The 25,207-nt window shown below is 54.3% G+C and overlaps 2 protein-coding genes across 11 annotated transcripts in view; both read left to right on the forward strand.

Annotated features, from left to right (window-relative positions):
* Nucleotides 1-715: 715 nt before the first annotated feature.
* On the forward strand, nt 716-13,120 carry CDC37 (cell division cycle 37, HSP90 cochaperone). The gene is made up of 8 exons (XM_007995227.3): nt 716-908; nt 8,396-8,671; nt 9,046-9,154; nt 9,247-9,362; nt 9,447-9,569; nt 10,505-10,687; nt 10,788-10,859; nt 12,548-13,120. Exons 1-8 carry the CDS (start codon nt 807-809, stop codon nt 12,701-12,703), a joined length of 1,137 nt encoding a protein of 378 aa, XP_007993418.1. The 5' UTR covers nt 716-806; the 3' UTR covers nt 12,704-13,120.
* A 7,194-nt stretch (nt 13,121-20,314) lies between these two features.
* Nucleotides 20,315-25,207, forward strand: part of TYK2 (tyrosine kinase 2) — a 37,470-nt gene continuing 32,577 nt past the window's right edge. For 3 of the 10 annotated variants that reach the window (XM_037992197.2, XM_073016967.1, XM_073016965.1), the window contains exons 1-2: nt 20,387-20,510; nt 22,697-22,909. In XM_037992197.2, coding sequence (XP_037848125.1) covers nt 20,504-20,510; nt 22,697-22,909 — 220 coding nt within the window. In that variant the 5' untranslated portion in view covers nt 20,387-20,503. Of the gene's footprint in view, nt 20,511-20,702; nt 20,722-21,115; nt 21,281-22,696; nt 22,910-25,207 lie in introns of those variants that run through there. The other 7 variants (XM_037992199.2, XM_037992203.2, XM_073016966.1 and 4 more) reach the window with 7 other exon arrangements.

Raw genomic sequence — 25,207 nt, forward strand, 5'->3', positions numbered from 1 at the left:
GGAATACGCGCCGTAGGCTAGACTCTAGCGACACCCAGCGGTCACGCGGGGTGGGGCGCCGAGACCCGTTATGGGGGGTCCGGGTGATTCCAAAGTGTGTGTGTATGTATGTGCGCGCGCGCGAGTCCTTGCTGCTAATGGCCGGAGCTGGAGGACGAGGAGAAGGCTGTTGCCGAGGCGGCGAAACCCCAGCTCCCAAGGCAGAGCCACAATCTCCCCTCCATGTTTAACCCCTCAAGGGGAGGGCAATACCACCCTCGATTTAGACACCCCCAGGGCAGGTCCAGTCCTCCTCGGGCTGAGAAAGTCCCAGGAGTCGTCAGGCGCCCCTCTCCAGAGCAGGCTTAGGTTCCCGTTTACGAAGGACAGGGGGAGGACCTTCCCGCCGTGTCCCTACCCCTTGCAGACGTCACTGCGGCGTAGCTGAGGGGACAGTCCTCTTAGTCTCATCAACCGTCCTCTCCCTGCCACCCCAAACGCCCACCGTGGAGAGGCGGGAGATGAGGGGGGCTAGGAGTTGAAGTGCCCACTCGTATGCCCCCAGGAGACCTAGCGGAGCCCCTGCGCCCGATGAGGTGGAGTCTCTGCGGGAACTCCAGGGGACTGGAACGCTTGCGCAAGGCCCTTTAAGGCAGAATGGGTAGCCAGTGCCGCTGCCGCGGTTACTAGGGATGTGACGTCAGGCATGGGCGGGGTTTCCCCGCACTCGGGCGGAAGCGGAAGGGGCGGGGCTCCGCGCACCAAGTCTCCAGCGCCGCCGCCGTCGCCGCCAACCGAGCCGTAGCAGGCTGGGCCGCCAAGGCAAGATGGTGGACTACAGCGTGTGGGACCACATTGAGGTGTCTGATGATGAAGACGAGACGCACCCCAACATCGACACGGCCAGCCTGTTCCGCTGGCGGCATCAGGTAAGGCGCGCGCGCCCATCCCTTTCCCCACTCCCGGACCCCGCTCCAGAGTTGTGGTCCCCGATACTGCCCAGGGACCCCACTGTTCACACCTAGGATTCTCACAGTCTGGACTTTCAGGAGCCTCGATTCAACTCCAGGACCCCAGTACCACTGGGACCCTGAGTCCCTGCTCGGGATCTCCCCCCAACCCCTTGCTCCAATTTTTGCGTGGGATTCCCTATTCACCCCCTAGAACTTCTTCAGTCTGGACTCCCTTAGACGTGTCTCCCTAATTCTGTTCGGCAGTTAACATTTACACCCAGAACTCTGCCTCAAAGTTTGGACCCCAGATTCTTCTAGATGATCCCTCATCCTATTCGGGTATCCACTCCCTATCTGGGATCTCACGTCGCCCTCCCCCACCTCCGTAGTCTGGACCCCCAATACTTTGGTCTGTCCTGGGATCTACTTTCCGGGATCTTGATCCGGGGTTCCCATTCAGATCCGGAGTCGCCACTCCTTTTCTAAACGGTACAAGGAACTCTGTGCTACTCTGATGTTCCTGTCCCTGCCCACACCCAGGACCCCCTTCCTAGAGTGTAGACCCGTCCCCTTTCAGGATCCTTAGTCTCACCGAGGACTTCGGTTGTGGAACCTGGTTCCCCTCTGGATCTAACTACCAGCTCCACCCCGACGGAGCCTCACATTCCAGACTCTCCTTTGGCCTCGGGTAGACCCATTTCCCATTAGACCAGGAAATCCTGCCCACGTGGCTTCCGGCCCAGCCAGAGCCCCTGCCCCTACTTGGTATTGCAGACCCTGTCACCACCCACCTCCCAGACTGGCTTCCTGTATGAGCCTTGGCCAGCATTGGAAACTCCCCTAACTCAAGCCCAGGACCCCAAACCCACCCCACCTTGTGTCCCCAACCTGATCGCTACTCTGTGACCCAAATTGTCCCTGCTCTTTTCCAGGGACTCCTGGTCTGATTCTAAATTCACTACCCCTTCTTCTATCGGACCACAACAGAACCCCCAAATCCAGACCCCAGAATCCCAAGTCTGAGTGATCCATGTCCTACCACCCCCTCAGTGCTCGCAAGCCAATGGGGTGACTAAGACTTAAAGGTTTAACCTCCTGCTACCCCAAATCAGTGTGCCTGCATCACATATCAGTGTCTGTTGTACTCCTTTTTGTTGTTGTTGTTGTTTTTTGAGATGGAGTTTCCTTCTTGTCGCCCAGGCTGGAGTGCAGTGGCACAATCTTGGCTCACTGCAACCTCTGCCTCCCGGGTTCAAGCAACTGCCTCAGCCTCCTGAATAGCTGGGATTACAGGCATGCACCACCACGCCTGGCTAATTTTGTATCTTTAGTAGAGACAGGGTTTCTCCACGTTGGTCAGGCTGGTCTCAAACTCCCGACCTCAGGTGATCCACCCACCTCGGCCTCCCAGAGTGCTGGGATTACAGGCGTGAGCCACTGCACCCAGCCGTGTTGTACTCTTAAACTAAGGGCATATACTTTTCAGAACCTTCTAGTGAGGATCTGTTACCCCACCCTCCCATAGGACAACTCCCCATCATTTATCCAAAAACAACTAGAAGGTCCCTTCCCCGTCATTTTGGAATACTCCAGAATATGGCATTAGTCTCTTTATCTAGCTCCCAGTCCCACCTCCAGACCTATTCCTTAAATCCTGAGTCTCCTGGGTAGTGTACCTGCCAAGCGAGCCACTGGAGTGTGGGAAGAAAGTTCTAGCGCTTCTATTTCTTGCCGTGTGTAACATTTTATTATGAAATATTTAAGACTTCCACAAAGCTCCAAAGACTATTCTTGGGAAGACCTATTTCTGTCACATAAAGAGGTTAATCTTTACTACTGTGGAGAATGGTTTGGTCCTGCCGAGTGGGAGGGCCCCCTCCTGCAGCGTAGTGTACCTGCCACACCCTCCTCCCTCTGGCACGGAGCTTTTCCTGTCCTACCGCTGAGAACCCGGTGGTTGTAGTGGCACGTAAGGGAGGCAGGGGGCTTCAGCGTCTCCAGCACAGGTTCAAGGACAGGCAAGCTTGCGTTCCAATCCTAGTCCTGCCTCTTGCTGCTGCTTTCTTTCTTTGATGTGGCAAGACTCAGGCCTCCCTGATCCCGTATGAAACCTGGGATACTATGACCCCACCTCCCTGAGACCTTTGTAAGAATAAATTAAGACTGGGTCAGGAAAACTTGGGGCAGGTTTGGAAGGAAGCATTGTGGAGGGGAAGGAGAGATCGCTGTGGTTCTGAGCACAGGCCTGACTAGGTTCAAATCTCAGCTCTGTCTGTATCACTCACATGCTGCGTGACTGCCAGGGAATTGTTTGATTGATCTGTGCCTGAGCACCTGAGAATCTGAATGATGTCCACCGCATAGGGTTGTTGTAAGGGTTACCCTATTCGTTTAATATTTGTAATCCTTTTGGGGCAGTAGCTATTACCATCATCATCATTTAAATAATTTTTGTGAATGGTTAAAAAAAAATTCCATAGCCACACGTGGTGGCACATGCCTATAGTCCTAGCTACTCAGGAGGCTGAGGCAGAAGGATCATTTGAGCCCAGAAGTTCAAGTCCAGTCTGAGCAACATAGCAAGACCTTGTCTGTCTTTCTTTTTTCTTTTTTTAAATTTTGTTTTGTTTGTTTTTTTGGGTTTTTTTTTCGAGACAGGGTCTTGCTTTGTCACCCAGGCTGGAGTGCAGTGGTGCCATCTCGGCTCACTGCAACTTCCACCTTCCGGGCTCAAGTGATCCTCCTACTTCTGTCTCCTAAGTAGCTGGGACCACAGGTGCACACCACCATTCCTGGTTGATTTTTGTACTTTTGGTAGAGACAGGGTTTCACCATGTTGCCCGGGCTGGTCTCACACTCCTGAGCTCAGGCGATCCATCCACCTCAGCCTCACAAAGTGCCAGGATTGTAGGTGTGAGCCACCAAGCCTGGCCTAAGACCTTGTCTTTTCAAAAAAAAAAAAAAAAAAAAAAAATTCCAAAGGATCCAGAAGGGGACAAATGAATCCCTTTTCCCAGCCCCAGCTCGCCAACTCTCCTGCCCAGAGACAGCTGCTGTTAATGGTTTCTTCTAATGAGTTGTATGACATTGAGATTTCGTGAGCCTCAGTTTCCCTAACTGTAAGGCAGGAGGGTACTGACACCTGTGGGCCCTGCTTGCTGGGGTGGCTTCTCCCCTGGCCAGCCTGCTACAGCCCCTCCCCAGTGGGAGGTGTAAAGCCCAGGCCGGGCAGGCTGCCGCCCCCACCAACTACAAGAGGCCTTTTTTAGCTGCGGCCTCCCTGGCGGCTGTTCAGAGGACACAGGGGAGACTGATGGCTGCCCAACAGTGGCTTGCAGGGTGGCAGGCAGGCTCCAGGGTGACACAGGCTCATCGTGGAGGAAGGGAGTTGCAGAGTCCACAGCTGCTTTTTCTTTTCTTTTTTTTTTAAGACGGAGTCTCACTCTGTTGCCCAGACTGGAGTGCAGTGGTGCCTTCTCAGCTCACTGCAACCTCCACCTCCAGGGTTCAAGCAATTCTCCTGCCTCAGCCTCCTGAGTAGCTGGGACTACAGGTGCGTGCCACCATGCCTGGCTACTTTTTCTATTTTTTTTAGTAGAGACCCGGTTTCACCATGTTGGCCAGGCTGGTCCCAAACTCCTGACCTCATGATCTGCCCACTTGGCTTCCCAAAGTGTTGGGATTACAGGCGTGAGCCACCCTGCCCAGCAACTGTTTTTTTTTTTAAGAGGTGGAATCTCACTATGTTGCCCAGGCTGGTCTTGAATTCCTGAGCTCAAGTGATCCTCCCACCTCCGCCTCCCAAAGTGCTAGGATTATAGGCATGGGCCACTGTGCCAGCCTGCAGCTGCAGTTTATCTCATGAGGTGTAGCTTTTTTTTTTTTTTTTTTTTTTTGAGACGGAGTCTCGCTCTGTCGCCGAGGCTGGAGTGCAGTGGCGCGATCCCGGCTCACTGCAAGCTCCGCCTCCCGGGTTCACGCCATTCTCCTGCCTCAGCCTCCCAAGTAGCTGGGACTACAGGCGCCCGCCACCTCGCCCGGCTAGTTTTTTTTGTATTTTTCAGTAGAGACGGGGTTTCACCGTGTTAGCCAGGATGGTCTCGATCTCCTGACCTCGTGATCCGCCCGTCTCGGCCTCCCAAAGTGCTGGGATTACAGGCTTGAGCCACCGCGCCCGGCAGGTTTTTTTTTTTTTTTTTTTTTTTTTTTTTTTTTTTTGGAGACAGGGTCATGCTCTGTCACCCAGGCTGGAGTGCACTGGTGCGATCTTGGTTCACTGCAACTTCTGCCTCAGGTTCAAGCGATTCTGCCTCAGCCCCTGGAGTAGCTGGGATTGCAGGTGCTCGCCACCACGCCCAACTACTTTTTATATTCTTAGTAGAGATGGGGTTTCACCATGTTGGCCAGGCTGGTTTCAAACTCCTGACCTCAAGTGATCCACCCCCCTCAGCCTCCTAAAGTTCTGGGATTACAGGCGTGAACCACCACGCCCAGCCATGTAGGCCTTCTTGACCCCTTATTCATATGAGGGAATCCGAGGCTCAGGCTGGCTGTGTCAGTCCCCTGGGGTATTAGAATAGGGGCCAGGTCTGCCTGGCCCTGCCCTAGAACCTGGGGACACAGCCTCAGATAAGGCATAGAAATGAGTCAGCAGACCATTCAGGTGGCAGTGACAAGGACAGAGATGGTAACAGTGGGACACGCCCACTGAGGGCTGTTTTGGAAGCATTTTCCATAGAGTTATTCAGTCCTCACAGTGATCCTGTGAGACTCCGTTTCACAGAGGGGAAGACCAAGGCCGGGAGAGGTTTCAGTGACATGGCCAAAGTTCATCTCCCATCAGTGGCACAGCCGGGTGCTGTGACCATGTAGTAACAACCACTCCCAGTTATTGAGCGTGTGCTCTGGGCCAGAAATTAAATTAAGCATTTGACGACATTTCCTTTTTAAAGCACCAGAGTGCTCTCCAGAGAGAGAGAGATTGTCCCCTTACACAGATGGTAATGACCCTGGCCAGCACAGGAAGGGTGCATGCTGAGGGCCCGCATGGCTTGGGACGTTTTACTTTAATCATCACCTTAGTTTCTTCTGAGACGAGCTTGTGCGGTCAGCATTGTGGACTGTTTGACAAGATGAGGAAACTGAGGTTCCAGGAGGTTAGGGGATGGCCCAGGGATACCCAGCCAGTACATGGTGGCTGTGGGCTAGGACCCAGGGCCAGTGCCCCAAGGCTGTCCTCCAGCACCCTCACCATATCATCAGATGGTCACAGGAGGTCCTTTGGGGATCAGTGGTGCCCCAGGCAGGGAACATTTGGGGAAGGCTCTGTCGAAGCTGAGTTTTGGGTGCAAAGCAGGTAAGGGAACCCCACGTGCAGAGGCCAAGAGGCAAGAGAAAGGCCACACTTTCCGGGAACCATGAGGGCTAGCATCTGCCTGGGACCCAGGACCAGGATGCCAGGATCAGAAGTCCCATCTGAATTCAGACCCCCCAAGACGTGGTAGTGGGGAGGACTCTGGTCACGTGGTCAAATGCACGGGTTTCACCGGCCTCCCTGGCGGCAGCTGTGCCTGGATTGGAGAGGGACAGCAGTTGAAGGTGGTGGCATGCTTCGGGGTTTGATCAGCGGCTCTGGATAGAGCAGTCCCCACTGAGGTTCAGGAGGGGTGATGGTGGAGCCACGCAGGGGTCTCCAGAGAGTCCTGAATGATCCGATGGGGACCCAGAGGGAGGTCTGAGCGAGGTAGGAAGTGAGGCAGGGACCAGGAGCCTGAGGAGATGAGGTATTATTATCAGGAGAAAGGAATGCCTGGGGAGTGACATCTGGGGCTCGGGTAAGTGGGAAGCAGGTAGACACCAAGCTGGGGCTCAGGAGGGCATGCTGGGCTGGAGACAGAGCTAAGGGGGCCCAGGCAGTGATCCTGGAGCAAGGTTATGGGTGGAACAAAGAAACATCTAGAAGGGGCCCTGGTACAATGGCTCATGCCTGTAATCCCAGTAATTTGGGAGGCCAAGGTGGGTGGGTCACTTGAGGTCAGGAGTTCCAGACCAGCCTGACCAACATGGAGAAACCTGGTCTCTACTAAAAATATAAAATTACCCTAGTGTGGTGGCGCATGCCTGTAATCCCAGCTGCTCAGAAGGCTGAGGCAGGAAAATCTCTTGAACACGGGAGGCAGAGGTTGCAGTGAGCCAAGATCGTACCACTGCACTCCAGCCTGGGCGACTCCGTCTAAAAAAAAAAACAAAACCAATAGCCGGGCATGGTGGTTTGTGTGCACCTGTAGTCCTAGCTAGTTGGGAGGTTGAGGCAGGAGGATCTCTTGAGCCTGGGAGGTCAAGGCTGCAGTGAACCATGATTGCACCACTGCACTCTAGTCTGCATGACAACAAGACCTTGTTCAAACAAAACCAAATGAAATAAAAACAAAAAAACAAGCATTTGCTGAGCCCCTGCTTTGCGCCAGGCGAAGTTCCTGGTTCTGGAGACAAAATGGCAAACACATTCCCATATTTAGAGAGCGGGGGGGTGGGGGGGCAGTACCCAAAAATGTGATAAATAATTGTCATATGATGTGAGTGGTGGCTGGTGTTGAGGCAGGGAATTCCAGACGGGGGCAGCGGGAGGTTGCCATCAATAGGAAGGTGGTTAGGGAAGGGGTCCTCGCTAAGGCAACATGGAGCCCAGATGGTGTGGGTGCCATAGAGTCAGCTGTGGGGGGATCTGAGGGAAAATCATTCCAAGTAGTTGGAACAGCCAGTGTGAAGGCCTTGAAGTTCAAGAAAAAAGCAGGCTCTGCAGAGCAGAGTGGCTCCTGCCTGTGGTCCCAGCACTTTGGGAGGCCAAGGCGGAAGAATCGCTTGAACCCAGGACTTCAAGACCCGTCTGGGCAACATGGCGAAACCCCATCTTTACTGCAAATACAAAAATTAGCTGGGCGTGGTGGTGCACACCTGTAGTCCCAGCTACTCGGGAGGCGAGGTGGGAAGATTGCCTGAGCCCAGGGAGGTCGAGGCTGCAGTAAGTCGTCATTGGGCCACTGCACTCTGACCTGGGCGACAAAGTGAGACCCTGTTTTTTTGTTTTTTTTTTCTCTAAAAGAAAAAAAAATGGTCTCAAGAAAAGGTGAGAAAAGCGAGGGGCCAGTGTGGCTGGAAGGAAGAGTTACCAGGGGAGGTGCCGGGGCAGATTGTGTAGGTCCTACGTAGGCTGTGGTGACAACCTGGACTCTGCTCTGAGTGAGATGGGAGCCGCCAGGGTTCTGAGTGGAGGACGGAGGGACCTGACCCCACTTGGGTGTGTGTCGGCACCTGTAGGGGCAGGGGCGGAAGCTGGGAGACCAGGGCATGGGAGGTGGAGGCATACTTTTTCCCGGGGCCATCTCTGGTGCGGGGATTGGGTATGGGGCTGGGGGTAAGGGACAGGCCGCTCCCCAGAGTTGATAGGCCGCCCCTGCCCGCAGGCCCGGGTGGAGCGCATGGAGCAGTTCCAGAAGGAGAAGGAGGAACTGGACAGGGGCTGCCGCGAGTGTAAGCGCAAGGTGGCTGAATGCCAGAGGAAGCTGAAGGAGCTGGAGGTGGCTGAGGGCGGCAAGGCAGAGTTGGAGCGGCTGCAGGCCGAGGCACAGCAGCTGCGCAAAGAGGAGCGGAGCTGGGAGCAGAAGCTGGAAGAGATGCGCAAGAAGGAGAAGAGCATGCCCTGGAATGTGGACACACTCAGCAAAGACGGCTTCAGCAAGGTGTGCGGGGCGGGCAGTGCACTTGCGCAGCCAGCGACTATGCAGCCAGGACGCATGCGCACCCAATGCCTGGTCGGGGAGGACCGCGGCGGTGTAGTTGAAGAGTGTGGTGTGGGGCGGAGAGCTGAGGGACGGACGGGGGCCATGTGGGAGGGGGGACAGGCTTGGAGGGCCGGGCGGATGAAACACCCCACCGGTCCCCTCCTCTGATCTGCCCCAAGGCCCATGCCCACGCTCCCGCCACCTTGATGCTCATGGCTTCGTCACCACCTCCGCCGTGGATGGGATGGGCGCTGCGGCCACGGCCCGCCCGGCCGCACTCGAGGCGCTCCGCAGCCTTGCCCCAGCCCACTCCCCCTCTCACCCTACCACAGAGCATGGTCAACACCAAGCCCGAGAAGACAGAGGAGGACTCAGAGGAGGTGAGGGAGCAGAAACACAAGACCTTCGTGGAAAAGTACGAGAAACAGATCAAGCACTTTGGTGAGTGGGGCGTGTGAGGTTATGGGGGGCAAGGTCGGGGCAGGCCCTTTGCCTCCAGGGCCCTCCAGCACCTTGCCAGCATCTTCCCACAGGCATGCTCCGCCGCTGGGATGACAGCCAAAAGTACCTGTCAGACAATGTCCACCTGGTGTGCGAGGAGACGGCCAATTACCTGGTCATCTGGTGCATTGACCTAGAGGTGGAGGAGGTGAGTGGAGCTTTCCCCAGGGCTGTGAAAAGGCGCTGCCCTGAGGCCACCACTTGGTAACACTGTGCCTGTTCTCCCTGGCAGAAATGTGCACTCATGGAGCAGGTGGCCCACCAGACAATCGTCATGCAGTTTATCCTGGAGCTGGCCAAGAGCCTGAAGGTGGACCCCCGGGCCTGCTTCCGGCAGTTCTTCACTAAGATTAAGGTAGGGTCCCCTGAGCTGCCAGGTGGCTGGAGGCCCCCTCCCCAGGGAACCAGGCCACAGTGCTCTGGGTAAGGCCGACTCCTGTCCACTGGGACTCAAGCCCCTCCAATCACCGAATCCTAGATCAGGAGAGGGCGGGGCCAAGGAGGGGGAGAGAAGGGGGCGGATGCTGCCAGACTTTAAAAGCGGAGGTCAGGCCAGGCTTGGTGACTGAGTCCTATAGTCCAAGTCTTTGGGAGGCTGAAGCAGGAGGACCACTTGAGCTCAGGAATTTGTGAGCTGTGGTGTGCCACTGCACTCCAGCCTGGGTGACAGGGCAAAACTGCATTACAAAAAAAAATGGGAGCACTAGGATGTGCTGGAGGTCCCCATGTGGATATGTGGGTAAAGGACAGAGGTGAGGGTGCCTCTAGGGCTCTGGGCTTTTGTTTGTTTTTGAGACCGAGTCTTGCTGTCACCAAGGCTGGAGTGCAATGGAGTGATCTCAGCTCACTGCAACCCCTGCCTCCCAGGTTCAAGCAATTCTCCTGCCTCAGCCTCCCAAGTAGCTGACATTACAGGCGCCTGCCAGCCTCTCGGGTTTTTAACTTGCGCACCTGGAGGAACAGGGCTACCCTTACCAAGACTGGGGAGACCAAGGACAAGGCAGGCTGGGAGGTGGCCGTGTTGAGTTAGAGGTGCCCATGCAGGGACACTGAGGACACGAGTGTCTCGGATCTGCAGTAGAGCAGGGCTCCCAAGGAGGTGGTCTTTAGCAAATGCCAGATGAGGTCCCTGGCAGGGGAGCCCAGGCCTTGGGGAGCCCTTTATGTAAGTCAGGAACAGACTTAGGGAGCCCTGGGGCACCTCTGAGGAGCTGTGGCTGGAGGATCCTGGGCCCCCAGTCCCTCCTGAGCACTGGGCCAAGTCTAGTGAGCACTGCCCGACCCCCATAGACAGCCGATCGCCAGTACATGGAGGGTTTCAACGACGAGCTAGAAGCCTTCAAGGAGCGTGTGCGGGGCCGTGCCAAGCTGCGCATTGAGAAGGCCATGAAGGAGTATGAGGAGGAGGAGCGCAAGAAGCGGCTTGGCCCCGGCGGCCTGGACCCTGTCGAAGTCTACGAGTCCCTCCCTGAGGTGCAGCTCCCCAGCCCAGGCGGGCAGCAGGAGGACCCTGAGCGGGACCCCCCAGGGCACAGGGACCCAGCCCCTGACCCCAGCCCCTCTATACCCCCAGGAACTCCAGAAGTGCTTCGATGTGAAGGACGTGCAGATGCTGCAAGATGCCATCAGCAAGATGGACCCCACCGTGAGTGACCCCCGCGTCCCTTGCCTTTCCGGTGGGCCGTGTGTCTCCCCCAGCCCTGTGTCCCAAGTCTCTGAAGCCAGTTGGTGAAAGTGCCCCTCCAAGGCTTCTCCAAGGACTAAGGGGGGTCGTGTTACCTTGGCACACACCCACATTTATTGAGCACCTACTGTGTCCCAGCATCCAGCAGATAAATGCTGAGCTTTGAGCGTATGTCCCTTGTGACTGATAGTCACTGTTACTCTGACTGAGTCCAGCCTCAGTTTCCTTATGCAAACCATATTTTCTCTCAATATCAGCTCACAAAACGTGTGGGGAAAGGAGCTGAGCACATGGCAGGGGCTGGTAAATGCTGGCTGTTAATTGGATTTTGTCTGTTTTTTTGTGTTTTTTTTTTTTTTTTTTTTTTTGAGACAGAGTCTCACTCTGTCACCCAGGCTGGAGTGCAGTGGTGCTATTTCTGCTCACTGCAAACTCCGCCTCCCAGGTTCACACCATTCTCCTCCCTTAGCCTCCCGAGTAGCTGGGACTACAGGCGCCCACCACCACGCCCGGCTAATTTTTTGTATTGTTTAGTAGAGACAGGGTTTCACTGTGTTACCCATGATGGTCTCGATCTCCTGACCTCGGGATCCGCCTACCTGGGCCTCCCAGAGTGCTGGGATTACAGGTGTGAGCCACTGCACCCGGCCATCTGTTTTTTTTTGACAGACAGGGTCTTCTTCTCTCACCCAGGCTGCAGCCTCCACCTCCCAGGCTCAAGTGATCCTCCCACCTCAGCCTCCCCAAGTAGCTGGGATTATAGGCTGACACCATGACATCCCACTGATTTTTTTTCTAAAAATTATGTTTTTATAAAGAAGGTCTCACTGGCTGTATTTTTGGAAGTGGCAATAGACGTTGAATCTAAGTAGGACACGATTGACCCTATTCCTACCACTTGGCTCACTGGTTGGTCACCCTGGTTTTCTCGTCTGTAAAATGGGTCTAGCTGCAGGACTGGCCATGAGTTTCTAGAAGCTTCTATGGGCATAGCCATCTAGACCAGGTTCTGCAAACCGCAGCTTCCAGACTCACTGCCTGTCTTTATAATAAAGTTTTATTGCAACAAAGAAGCCATGCTCAATTGTTTCACTGTCATCTACAACCGATCTTGCTCTGCCACAGAGTTGAGTCGTGACGGAGACCATATGGCTTGCGGAAGCAGAAATATTTAGTCAGTCCCTTTACTAAAAAAATTTGCTGGCTTTTGTTCTAGATTGCACTATCTAAATTTAAATTAAAGTTAAATAAAATTTAAAGTTCCAGCTGAGTACGGTGGCTCACGCCTGTAATCTCAGCGCTTTGGGAGGCCAAGGCAGGCGGATCACCTGAGGTCAGGAGTTTGAGACCAGCCTGGCCAACATGGCAAAACCCCATCTCTACTAAAAGTAAAAAAATCAGCCAGGCATGGTGACAGGCGTCTGTAACCCCAGCTACTTGGGAGGCTGAGGCACTTGAACCTGGGAGGTGGAGGTTGCAGTGAGCCCAGATTGTACCATTGCACTCCAGCCTGGGTGACAGAGTGAGACTCCATCTCAGATAAATTGGTTAAATATCAATAGGCAGGAAGCCAGCTTGGGGATGTGCAGGGGATAATGGGGACCCCTGGGTGGTGGCCCCACCTCATCTGCCTGCCCTTCTCCTCACAGGACGCGAAGTACCACATGCAACGCTGCATTGACTCCGGCCTCTGGGTCCCCAACTCTAAGGCCAGTGAGGCCAAGGAGGGAGAGGAGGCAGGTCCTGGGGACCCGCTGCTGGAAGCTGTTCCCAAGACGGGAGATGAGAAGGATGTCAGCGTGTGACCTGCCCCCGCTACCACCACCACCTGCTTCCAGGCCCCATGTGCCCCTTTTCAGAAAACAGATAGATGCCATCTCGCCCGTTCCTGGCTTCCTCCACTTGCGCTGCTCGGCCCAGCCCGGGGGGCCCGCCCAGCCCCCCCTGGCCTCTCCACTGTCCCCACTCTCCAGTGCCCATTCAAGTCTCTGCTTTGAGTTAAGGGGCTTCACTGCCTGCAGCCCCCCATCAGCATTATGCCAAAGGCCCGGGGGTCCGGGGAGGGGCAGAGGTTGCCAGGCTGGTCCACCAGGTAGTAGGGGAGGGTCCCCAGCCAAGGGGCCAGCTCTGGTCACTGGGCTCTGTTTTCACTGTTCGTCTGCTGTCTGTGTCTTCTATTTGGCAAACAGCAATGATGTTCCAATAAAGAATTTCAGATGCTCTCTGGGCTGCTGGAGGGCTGTTCAGGCAGCTCATCTCTTCTAGGTGGGAGGGAAACCTGGTGGAATTATTGGGGACTGAGCCTGTGCTTCTCTGGTCCTTTGCCCACCAGCCATCGTGGGTCCTCGCCTCACACATGCTGTTCCACCACTTGGAACAGTCTTCCTCCAGAGGCCTCAAAAGCCTCCAACCTTCAGTTCTCACCTACCCACTCCCCTGTCCCTACTTGAACCTCCAGAAGCAGGGTTGCCCAAGCTGATCACCACCAGAGGGCAGTAGTGATCTGCAAACCAAGTCAACGTTCCCTAGGGTTTTGTGGCTCTTGCCCACCTGCCCGCAGACCCCCGGCCTTCCAGCTTCCTTACCACCTTTTGGAGCAGCATCCTGGACTATATCTCCCCACCCTATGGCCAGCACTGGCCCCAACAGATGTGTTTTGGTTTTTTGGTGTTTTGTTTTGTTTTGTTTTTTTGAGACGGAGTCTCGCTCTGTCGCCTGGGCTGGAGTGCAGTGGCCGGATCTCAGCTCACTGCAAGCTCCGCCTACCGGGTTTACGCCATTCTCCTGCCTCAGCTTCCCCAGTAACTGGGACTACAGGCGCCCGTCACCTTGCCCAGCTAATTTTTTGTATTTTTAGTAGAGACAGGGTTTCACCGGGTTAGCCAGGATGGTCTCGAACTTCTGACCTCAGGTGATCCGCCCACCTTGGACTCCCACAGTGGATTACAGGTGTGAGCCACCACACCTGGTCCCCCCCCCCCCAAATATCTTGATTCTGACCACTGCCTTTTGTCCCTGTGGCCTCCAGGTCCCCATCCCTTCTGGCTCTAATTCCTGCTCCAGCCTCCTTCCCATTCACCACTCCAAGCTAGCTCCCCAACAGGCAGCAGCCAGAGGGCATCTGTGAACATCAGGGTCGGGGCATGTCCCACCTCTGCTCAAAAGCCTCACAGGACTCCCCTCCCTGGGAACAGAAGCCAAAGTCCTCCCTACAACTGAGCAGGCCCCAGCGCCATCTGCCTGTTACCTCCCTGCCCTGTTTGTCCCCAACTCCATGCTGGCCCTTGAGCACTTGGAATTTCTCTTAGTGTGGGCTTAGGTGATGTGCTGAGCCTCAGTGTCCCTGCTCTTAGGGCTAACATCGTCGCACTAGTGCCCTCCTCAGGCTGTAGTGATTGGGACAAGTGAGGTAATGGTTCAGACAACTGGCACCTGGCACTCATTCTCTGAACGGGGACCTTGGCACTTGCTGGCTCTCTGCAAAAGTTACAAAATATTTCTGCCACAGGAAAAGTCTTAAAGGAGAGTGCACAGCCAGGCGTGGCTCACACCTGTAATCCCAACACTTTGGGAGGCCAAGGCGGGAGGATCACTTGAGCCCAGGAGTTCAAGACCAGCCTGGCTAACGTGGCGAAATGCAGTCTGCACTAAAACAAATTACCAAGGCATGGTGGCGTGTGCCTGTAATCCCAGCTACTCAGGAAGCTGAGGCAGGAGAATTGCTTGAACCTGGGAGGTGGAGGTTGCAGTGAGCCAAGATCACGCCACTGCACTCCAGCCTGGGCAACAAAGACTCTTATCTAAAAAAAAAAAAAAGAGGTGCAGTGCTGGGCACAGTGGTGCGCACCTGTAGTCACAGATACTTGGGAGGCTAAGGCAAGAGGATTGCTTGAGCCCAGGAGGGCAAGGCTGCAGTGAGCTAAGATCAAAGTACAATAAACACCCAGGTACACATCAGTTTAAGACATGAAATACCTCCAATCCAGTAGAGACTTCTGCCCACCTCTCCTGGGGGACATCGCCTGAGGGGACTGCTTGTCCCTCAGACCACAGATCAATGCCACTTCTCTGAGGCCCTCCTTGACCTACTTTAATTGTCCTCATGCTCGGCCACCAAACCTGCCTCACATGCCCTTCTTGACACAGAACTGTGTATTGTCACCTCCCATGTACTGTGGGTGCCACCAGAGCACGGAGTTTTTCTTGCAACATCCACAGTGCCAGAAAGGGGACCTTCAGGAAATATTTGTAAAAGCATTGGATAAAAACCCCTGGAATGCTGTTGTGCCTAAGCCGATCACCACCAGGGGGCAGGAGTGAGCTGCAAATCCAGTCACTTTCCTTAGTGCTTTGTGTATGAGTGAGAACAGCAAGTGCGGGCTGCAGGGGACTCCTGGAGCCCTAAATGAGCCTCGCACACCTTCCAAGATCTATTTATTTATTTATGTATTTATGTATGTATGTATGTATTTATTTATTTATTTTTATTTTTTATTTTTTATTTTATTTTTTCTTCAGAGACAGGGTTCTCTCCATGTTGCTCAGACTGGATTTGAACAGAACTCAAGCAATCTGCCCGCCTCGGCCTCCCAAGGTGTTGGGACTAGAGACCAATGTGCCCTGGCGAGTTAAAATTTTGATTTTTGAGCCGGGTGCGGTGGCTCACGCCTGTAATTCCAGCACTTTGGGAGGCCGAGAAGGGCAGGTCACAAGGTCAGGAGTCCGCGACCAGCCTAACCAACATGGTGAAACCCCGTCTCTGCTAAAAATACAAAAATTAACCGGGCATACTGGTGCGTGCCTGTAATCCCAGCTACTTGATAGTCTGAGGCAGGAGAATCGCTTCAACCCGGGAGGCGGAGGTTGCGGTGAGCCAAGATCGTGCCTCCAGGCTGGGCAACAGAGGGAGAGACTCCATCTCAAAAAATAATGATAATTTTTGTTCATCATAGACATTTTGGTATTAATTTCAGTTTTTCAAAATACTGCATTCCTTGTTATTGAAGGTTTTGTTTGTATTTTGTGAGACGGAGTCTCACTCTGTCACTCAGGCTGGAGTGCAGTGGCATGATCTTGGGCTCACTGCAACTTCTGCCTCCCGGGTTCAAGCGATTCTCCTTCCTCACCCTGCCGAGTAGCTGGGAATACAGGCACCTGCCACCATGCCTGGCTAAGTGTGTGTGTGTGTGTGTGTGTGTGTGTGTGTGACGGAGTCTCCCTCTGTCGCCTAGGCTGGAGTGCAGTGGTGAGATCTCAGCTCACTGCAAGCACTGCCTCCTGGGTTCTCGCCATTCTCCTGCCTCAGCCTCCTGAGTAGCTGGGACTACAGGTGCCCATCATCACACCCAGCTAATTTTTTTGTATTTTTAGTAGAGATGGGGTTTCACCGTGTTAGCCAGGATGGTCTCAATCTCCTGACCTCGTGATCCGCCTGCCTTGGCCTCTCAAAGTACTGGGATTACAGGTGTGAGCCACCGCACCCGGCCTAATTTTTGTATTTTTTATAGACACAAAAAATACAAAACTATGAGGACTATGTTGGCCAGGTTGGTCTCAAACTCCTGACCTCAAGTGAATTGCCCGCCTTGGCCTTCTGAAGTGCTGGGATTACACGCGTGAGCCACTGTGCCTGCCCCCCCCCCCTTTTTTTTTTAAGAGATGGGATGTGGCTCTGTCACCCCGCTGCGGCCTCTAACCTCTGGGCTCAAGTGATTCTCCTGCCTCAACCTCCTGAGTAGCTCAAATGACAGCCAAGAGACACACACTCTATCTGGCTATCCACCACCAGTCCTTTTTTTTTTGTTTTTTGAGACTGAGTCTTGCTCTGTTGCCTAGGCTAAAGTGCAGAGGCATGATCTCAGCTCACTACAAGCTCCACCTCCCAGGTTCAAGCGATTCTCCTGCCTCAGCCTCTGTACAGGTGTGCGCCACCACACCTGGCTAATGAAGTGTATTCACTCATTTGATGCCCCTGACATGCCTCTGGGTTTGGGACTAAATAGTCACATCTTGCAGAGGAGGAAACTGAGGCACACTGAGGTTAAGGGACCGCCCAGGATCATGCAGTGATGGAGCTGGGACTTGAACTTGGCCCGTCTGGTGCCAGCCTTCATATGTGTAAGTTACTCTTCTGTATCCTCTCAGGCCAGCACCGAGTGTCCCATTTGGGGTTGCTCCTGAGAATTTTCTAGAGAACACAGGTTCACACAAGTGCCCAAAGAAGTGTAGAATTTTTGTGGAAAGATTCCCAGGAGGCTGGGTGTGGTGGTTTATGCCTGTATTCCCAGCACTTTGGGAGGCCGAGGCGGGTGGATCACCTGAGGTCAGGAGTTGGAGACTAGCCTGGCCAAGATGGTGAAACCCCGTCTCTACAAAGAATACAAAAATTAGCTGGGTGTGGTGGCAGGTGCCTGTAATCCCAGCTACTCTGGAGACTAAGGCAGGAGAATCCTTTGAACCCAGGAGGCGGAGGTTGCAGTGAGCCAAGATCGTGCCATTGCACTCCAGCCTGGGCAACAAGAGTGAAACCTTCTGCCTCAAAAAAAAAAAAAAGATTTCTCAGGAAACCCATCTCATTGTTGTTTTGCGGAGGAGACTGGCTGTTCCCTGAACTTCCCTATTCATGAAAACACAAAGGTATTTTACTTTCAATCCATCAACTCTTGGCTTTTCCCAGGTACCAGTGGGCTCTGAGGAGGCCCCTCCCTGCAGCCCTCGCAGAGCCAGGGGAAGCCCCCAGTTTTTGTACCTTCCGGAAAACCCACTGTAGTGGCGTGGCCAACTGCCCTGGCTTGCCCAGGACTGTCCCAATTTTAGCCTGGAAAGCCCCTCATTGGGGAACCCCCTCAGTCCTGGGAAACCCCGGCCTGTTAGTCACGTGTGGGGTCTGCGGCCTCCTTTATGGACCAGGTCTGAGTTTGGGCAGGAGGCCCCAGGCCTTGGCAAAACAGCCTCCTTAGCCTCTTTTCTTCAGTTGTCAAGTGAGGGTGCTGATACCACTTGCAAAGAAACAGAAGAGGCTGGGCACAGTGGCTCACGCCTGTAATCCCAGCACTTTGGGAGGCCGAGGCGGGTGGATCACGAGGTCAGGAGATCGAGACCATCCTGGCTAACACAGAGAAACCCCGTCTCTACTAAAAATACAAAAAATTAGCTGGGCGTGGTGGCAGGCGCTTGTAGTCCCAGCTACTTGGGAGGCTGAGGCAGGAGAATGGTGTGAACCCGGGAGGCGGAGCTTGCAGTAAGCCGAGATCATGCCACTGCACTCCAGCCTGGGCGACAGAGCAAGACTCCATCTCAAAAAAAAAAAAAAAAGAAAGAAACTGAGAAGACCCAGGGATGGCTAAATACCCACCCTTGGCCCAGTGTCCAGGCTGGGAAAATGTCAGCTCTTTAAGTAATTGATTTATTTATTTGACAGAGTCTTGCTCGGTTGCCCAGGCAGGAGTGCAGTGGGGCAATCGCAGCTCACTGCAACCTCCCACAGTGCTGGGATTACAGGCATGAGACACCACGCCCGGCCACTATCACTACCAGCATTTTCTTCTTCTTTTTCTTTTCTTTCTTTCTTTCTTTCTTTTTCTTTTTCTTTTCTTTTCTTTTTTTTTTTTTGTGACAGAGTTTAGCTCTTGTTGCCCAGACTGAAAGGCAATGGTGCAATCTCGGCTCACTGCAACCTCTGCCTCCCAGGTTCAAGCTATTCTCCTGCCTCAGCCTCCTGAGTAGCTGGGATTACAGGTGCCTGCCACCATGCCCAGATAATTTTTGTATTTTTAGTAGAGACGGGGTTTCACCATGTTGGCCAGGCTGGTCTCGAACTCCTGACCTCAGGTGATCTGCCCGCCTCGGCCTCCCAAAGTGCTGGGATTACAGGCATGAAAGAGACCATGCCTGGTCTCTTTCAGCATTTTCATACTGAATGTCCACAGTTGCTCTGTGAGGTTTTTTTCCCCATATTTTCTGATTCAGAGAGAAGCAGCCACATGTCCCTTGGCCATGGCAGTTAAGACCAACTCCATGGAGTTGGGTATCTTAGCTCACATCTGTAATCCCACCACTTTGGAGGGCCAAGGCAGGACGATCACTTGAGGCCAGAAGTTCAAGACCAACCTGGGCAACATAGCCAGACCCCATCTCTACAAAAATTTAAAACTTAGCCACAAAATTTAAAAATTAACAACAAAAGGGCCGGGCACAGTGGCTCACGCCTGTAATCCCAGCACTTTGGGAGGGTGGATCACGAGGTCACGAGTTCGAGTCCAGCCTGGCCAAGATGGTGAAACACCATCTCTACTAAAAATACAAAAATTAGCCGAGCGTGGTGGCGGGTGCCTGTAATTTCAGCTACCCGGGAGGCTGAGGCAGGAGAATCGCTTGAACTCGGGAGGCGGAGATTGCAGTGAGCCGAGATCCCGCCATTGCACTGCAGCCTGGGCAACAAGAGCGAGACTCCGTCGTAAAATAAACAAATAAATAACAACAAAAGGTGGAAGATGAGGAACTTGATCAGATATCAAGGATGAGCAGATGACTTAATAGGATTCTTTGCTAAGACTTGGCTGGGCAGGTGAAAGACAAAGTCGAGGACTGGTTATGGCATGGCACAGAAGAAGGGTCAGAGGACGGTCTTTGCTACCTCTCCACGCCTGAGTTTCTTCCTCTGTGAAATGGGGATAATAAGAGCCGCCATACAGGGAGTTGCTGCTAGGATCAAATGAGATAATGGATGTGAAACGCTCAGACTGTAGACTTCTCAGCAAATGGGCACGACTTGCGGAGTGGGGATTTGAATTCACAACTGGTGGGACGTCCAAGCTGCTACCCTGACCGCTAGGGAGCTTCAGGGGACAGGGCTGCCGGTGATCAGGAAGAGGACAGGAGCAGGTGGGCGAGGAATGCTTCCAGGCAGTGAAGGAGGGGGAATTCCAGCCAGCAGGGCAGAGTCGGCCAGGTAGAAACGAGGGAAAGGAGATAGGACAGGATGGAACGGGGAAGCCACAGGGCAGGGCGTCGGAGGGTTGAATGCTGCCCGGTGCAGCTTTGAACACCGAGGTGAGGACATGTAGCTGTGCCCTAGGGTCAGGACCGCACACGCCTGACCCAATTCCACAGCACAGTGGGGAACTCCAGGATCCGGCCGCGTTGCCCACACACTTCGCTCTCCCGCCTGCCTCTCGCAAGCCCCTCCCACGTCTCCGTCCACCATGTGCCAGCGAATAGCAGAAGCCACAGCACATCCGGGTGCCGACTCAGCCAATCGCGGCTGAGCGACGAGTGAGCCCCAGGACCAATCAGAGTGCCGCTGCCATGGCCAAAAAAAAAAAAACAACTTCCAGAGGTGACGTGAGAGGAGAACAGACCAGCTGCCAATGGGCGTGCGCGTTTCAGGCGGCCAATGGGAGGAGGCGTCTCGGCGGGGGACGTAGTGGCTGTCCGCGGGGGCGGGGTGGGGTCCGGGTTCGAGCTCTTGTCCCCCGGGAAGGGTGAGTCTGGACGCGGGCGCGGAAGGGGCGCGGCCGAAGGTCCTCAGGAAGGAGGCGCGGGGACTGGCTGCGCTAGACAGGCTGCACTTGGATGGGAGCACCTGGTACCTCGGCACTGCCCGGATGCCGGGTGGGTGCACATTCCAGTTCCCGCCCTTGCTGGCCGGGTTTAGAGGTTTTGAAGGGGGGGACATGGGGGCGTGCAGCCTTCCCAGTTGCAAACCTCACCCCGATCCCGTCTTCAAAGCTGGTTCCGGGTCCAGTGGGGACAAGAAAGGAGGAAGGAGGAAGTAGGCTCCCCGAAAGCCCCATCCCCAGGATCTCATCTATAACATGAATAGGTATTAATGGCAAACGCTGATTAAGCGCTTACTGTATACCAGGCACTTTCTCTGCCTCCTCGCGTTGAATCCTCCCAGCAATCCTTTGAGGTAGACACTCTTACATGCCCATTTTCCAGATGAGGAAACCAGCAACATGGGTGGAACTAACAGCCCCTTCACTTCCATACTGGCGCCCTCAGGAGGCTCAGGCCCTGGATTGGGGGGATGGAGCTGGACATAAACTCTCCTAGGCTTTGGGGAGTCAACAGGGATTGAGGTCACTCATGGGGGTACGTGTGGAAGAGGAGAATTGTCACCTGAAAGAGAAAGGCCATCACCACGATGAAACTAATAACAATGATGTTATTCTTGTTTTAGTCATATTTGTTATTTTTGTGTGTGCCTATATCAGGGTCTGTGCTGAATGTGTAATATGCAGAACTATATTGAAACATTACAACCATCTTTTGATGGCAACACCCTGAGGACCTCCCTTTTCCAGATGGGGAAACTGAGGCCCAGAATTGCCAAGTGGCTTGCTTGAGTTGACACAGGGAGCTCCAGAACTCGCCTTCAGGTCTGTTTGACCACACCTGCCCGTCTGGTTATTTTGGGGAGGTGTGTTAAGAGCAGATTTTTATTTTATTTATTTATTTTTTTGTGTGTGTTTTAGTAGAGATGGGGTTTCACCATGTTGGTCAAGATGGTTTCAATCTCCAGACCTTGTGATCTGCCTGCCTCAGCCTCCCAAAGTGCTAGGATTACAGGCATGAGCCACTGCGCCTGGCCCTTTTTATATATTTTTATGTATTTATGTATTTATGTATTTATTTATTTATTTATTTTTTGTGACGGAGTCTGGCTCAGTCGCCCAGGCTGGAGTGCAGTGGCGCGATCTCGGCTCACTGCAAGCTCCGCCTCCCGGGTTCACGCCATTCTCCTGCCTCAGCCTCCCGGGTAGCCGGGACTACAGGCGCCCGCCACCTCGCCCGGCTAATTTTTTGCATTTTTAGTAGAGACGGGGTTTCACCGTGTTAGCCAGGATGGTCTCGATCTCCTGACCTCGTGATCCGCCCGCCTCGGCCTCCCAAAGTGCTGGGATTACAGGCGTGAGCCACCGCGTTATATTTTTACAGTAAGGGTCTCACTCTGTCACCTAGGCTGGAATGCAGTGGTGTGATCACTGCTCACTGCAGCCTCCAATTCCTGGGCTCAGGAGATCCTCCCACTTCGGCCTCCTGAGTAGCTTGTACTACAGATGTGTGCCCCTACACCTGGCTAAATTTTAAAAATTTCTTGTACAGGCTGGGTACGGGGGCTCACGCCTGTAATCCCAGCACTTTGGGAGGCCAAGGCGGGTGGATCACCTAAGGTCAGAGGTTCAAGACCAGTCTGGCCAACATGGCAAAACTCCGTCTCTACTAAAAATCCAAAAATTAGCCTGGTGTGGTGGTGGGCACCAGCTACTCAGGAGGCTGAGGCAGGAGAATCAATTAAACCCAGGAGGCGGAGGTTGTAGTGAGCCAAGATCGCACCATTGCACTCCAGCCTGGGCAACAAGAGTGAAACTCTGTCTCAAAATAAAGTAAAATAAAATGCCTTGTAGAAACGGGGTCTTGCTATATGGCCTAGGCTGGTCTCGAGCTCCTGGGCTCAAGCGATCGTCTTGCCTCAGCCACCCAAAGTCTTGGGATTAGAGGCGTGAGCCACTGTACCTGGCCAGAGCAGATTTTTATATCGGTGTCAATTTGTGTAAAGAGAAGAGGGTTCAGTGTTATCGTTGATGAGAGATCTAGGTGGGGATGCATACCCCAACCCTGTCCAACAAATGTGGAAAACTAGGCTCAGAGAGGAAATCGGGTCTCTAATGTCGTGCCAAGATGGGAGCCCAGGATCTTCCCCTCAGGTCTCAGTGGGGGTGGGTGGAAGGTTGAGGAGCTAACGGGGGTCTCTGGGCTGAGACTTGGGAGCTGATAGATTGTCCCCTTTGCAGCCGAGCCACCTGCTGGGAGCATGCCTCTGCGCCATCGGGGGACGACCAGGGGCAGCAAGCCCGTTGGGGATGGAGCCCAGCCCATGGCTGCCATGGGAGGCCTGAAGGTGCTTCTGCACTGGGCTGGTCCAGGCGGCAGAGAGCCCTGGGTCACTTTCAGCGAGTCATCGCTGACAGCTGAGGAAGTCTGCATCCACATCGCACATAAAGTCGGTGAGTCTGAGGCGTTGGCACCATGGGGACTGGGGTGGGTGTGCAAGCGGCAGCTGGGCCCCATCCATCCATCCGTCCACCCATCCATCTGCCCACCCGTCCACCCACCTAATCATCCGTCCACCCACCCGCCCATCCACCCATCCATCCATTCATCCATCCGCCCACCCACCCATCCATCCATCCATCCATTCATCCATCCATCCACCCACCCGCCCATCCACCCATCCATCCATTCATCCATCTGCCCACCCACCCACTTATCCACCCACCCACCCATCCATCCATCTGTCCACACACCCATCCACCCACCCACCCACTCATCCACCCACCCACCCAACGATTCATCCATCTATCCATCCACCCACCCATCCACCATCTATCCAATCATCCTTTCACCCACCCACCCATCCATCCACCCACTCACCCAACCATTCATCCATCCATTCCCCCATCCATCCACCCACCTACCCATCTACCCATCCATCCATTCCCCCATCCATCCACCCAACCACCCATCCATCCATTCCCCCATCCATCCACCCAACCACCCATCCATCCATCTATCCACACACCCATCCACCCACCCACCCATTCATCCACCCACTCACCCAACCATTCATCCATCTATTCATCTACCCACCCATCCACCATCTATCCAATCATCCATTCACCCACCCACCTATCCACCCATCCATCCACCCACTTACCCACCTATCCATCCACCCACCTACCCACCCATCTACCCACCCATCCATCATCTGTCCACCCACCCACCCACCCATCCATCATCTGTCCACCCACCCACCCACCCATCCATCCACCCACCCACCCATCTACCCATCCATCTACCCAGCCACCCACCCATCCATCCATCCATCCATCTACCCACCGACCTACCCATCCATCCATCCACCCACCCACCCATCCATCCATCCACCCACGCACCCACCCATCCACCCACCCATTCATCCATCCATCCACCCACCCTCCACCCATCCATCCATCCATCCATCCACCCACCCACCCACCCACCTGTCCACCTATCTATCCAGCCACCCATCCATCCAGCCACCCATTCATCCATCTATCCATCCATCCATTCATCCATCCATCCATCCATTTATCCATCCACTCATCTACCCATCTCCACCCACCCACCCACCCATCCACCCATCCATCCACTCATCCACCCACCCACCCATCCACCCATTCACCCACCCATTCATCCATCCATCCACCCACCCATCCACCCATCCATCCACCCACCCATCCACCCATCCATCCACCCACCCATCCACTCATCCACCCACCCACCCATCCACCCATTCACCCACCCATTCATCCATCCATCCACCCACCCATCCACCCATCCATCCACCCACCCATCCACCCATCCATCCACCCACCCATCCACTCATCCACCCACCCACCCATCCACCCATTCACCCACCCATTCATCCATCCATCCACCCACCCTCCACCCATCCATCCACCCACCCACCCACCCACCTATCCACCTATCCATCCAGCCACCCATCCATCCAGCCACCCATTCATCCATCTATCCATCCATCCATTCATCCATCCATCCATCCATTTATCCATCCACTCATCTACCCATCTCCACCCACCCACCCACCCATCCACCCATCCATCCACCCACCCATCCACTCATCCACCCACCCACCCACCCACCCATCCACCCACCCACCCACCCATCCACCCACCCACTCATCCATCCACCCACCCACCCATCCACCCACTCACCCATCCACCCACCCACCCATCCATCCACCCTCCACCCATCCATCCATCCACCCACCCACCCACCTATCCACCCATCCACCCACCTATCCACCTATCCATCCACCCACCTATCCACCCATCCATCCACCCACCTATCCACCCACCCATCCATCCACCCACCCATCCATCCAGCCTCCCATTCATCCAGCCACCCATTCATCCATCTACCCATCCATCCATTCATCCATCCATCCATCCATTCATCCATCCATCCATCCATCCACCCGTTCATTCGGTGAACATTTTGTAAGCATCTACTGTGTGGCAGCTGCAAATCACTGCCTTTGTAGAGCTGAAATTTTAGTAGGGAAGACAGGAAGAAATAGAATAAATCAGAAAACTTGGCCAGGTGCAGTAACTGACACATGTAATCCCAGTACTTGAGGAGGCCCAGGCAGAAGGATTGCTTGGGGCCAGTAGTTGGAGACCAGCCTGGGCAACATAGGGAGACCTTGTCTCAACAAAACAATTTTTAGACATGGTGGTGCA

Source organism: Chlorocebus sabaeus, chromosome 6 (genome assembly GCF_047675955.1).
Source record: "Chlorocebus sabaeus isolate Y175 chromosome 6, mChlSab1.0.hap1, whole genome shotgun sequence".
NCBI classification, from domain to species: Eukaryota; Metazoa; Chordata; class Mammalia; order Primates; family Cercopithecidae; genus Chlorocebus; species Chlorocebus sabaeus.

Coding starts and splice junctions, on each gene's coding strand:
- CDC37 (XM_007995227.3), top strand. CDS start 807: ATGGTGGACTACAGCGTGTGGGACCACATTGAGGTGTCTGATGATGAA. Junction 8,672..9,045: donor GCAAAGACGGCTTCAGCAAG/GTGTGCGGGGCG, acceptor ACCCTACCACAG/AGCATGGTCAACACCAAGCC. Junction 9,570..10,504: donor AGTTCTTCACTAAGATTAAG/GTAGGGTCCCCT, acceptor CGACCCCCATAG/ACAGCCGATCGCCAGTACAT.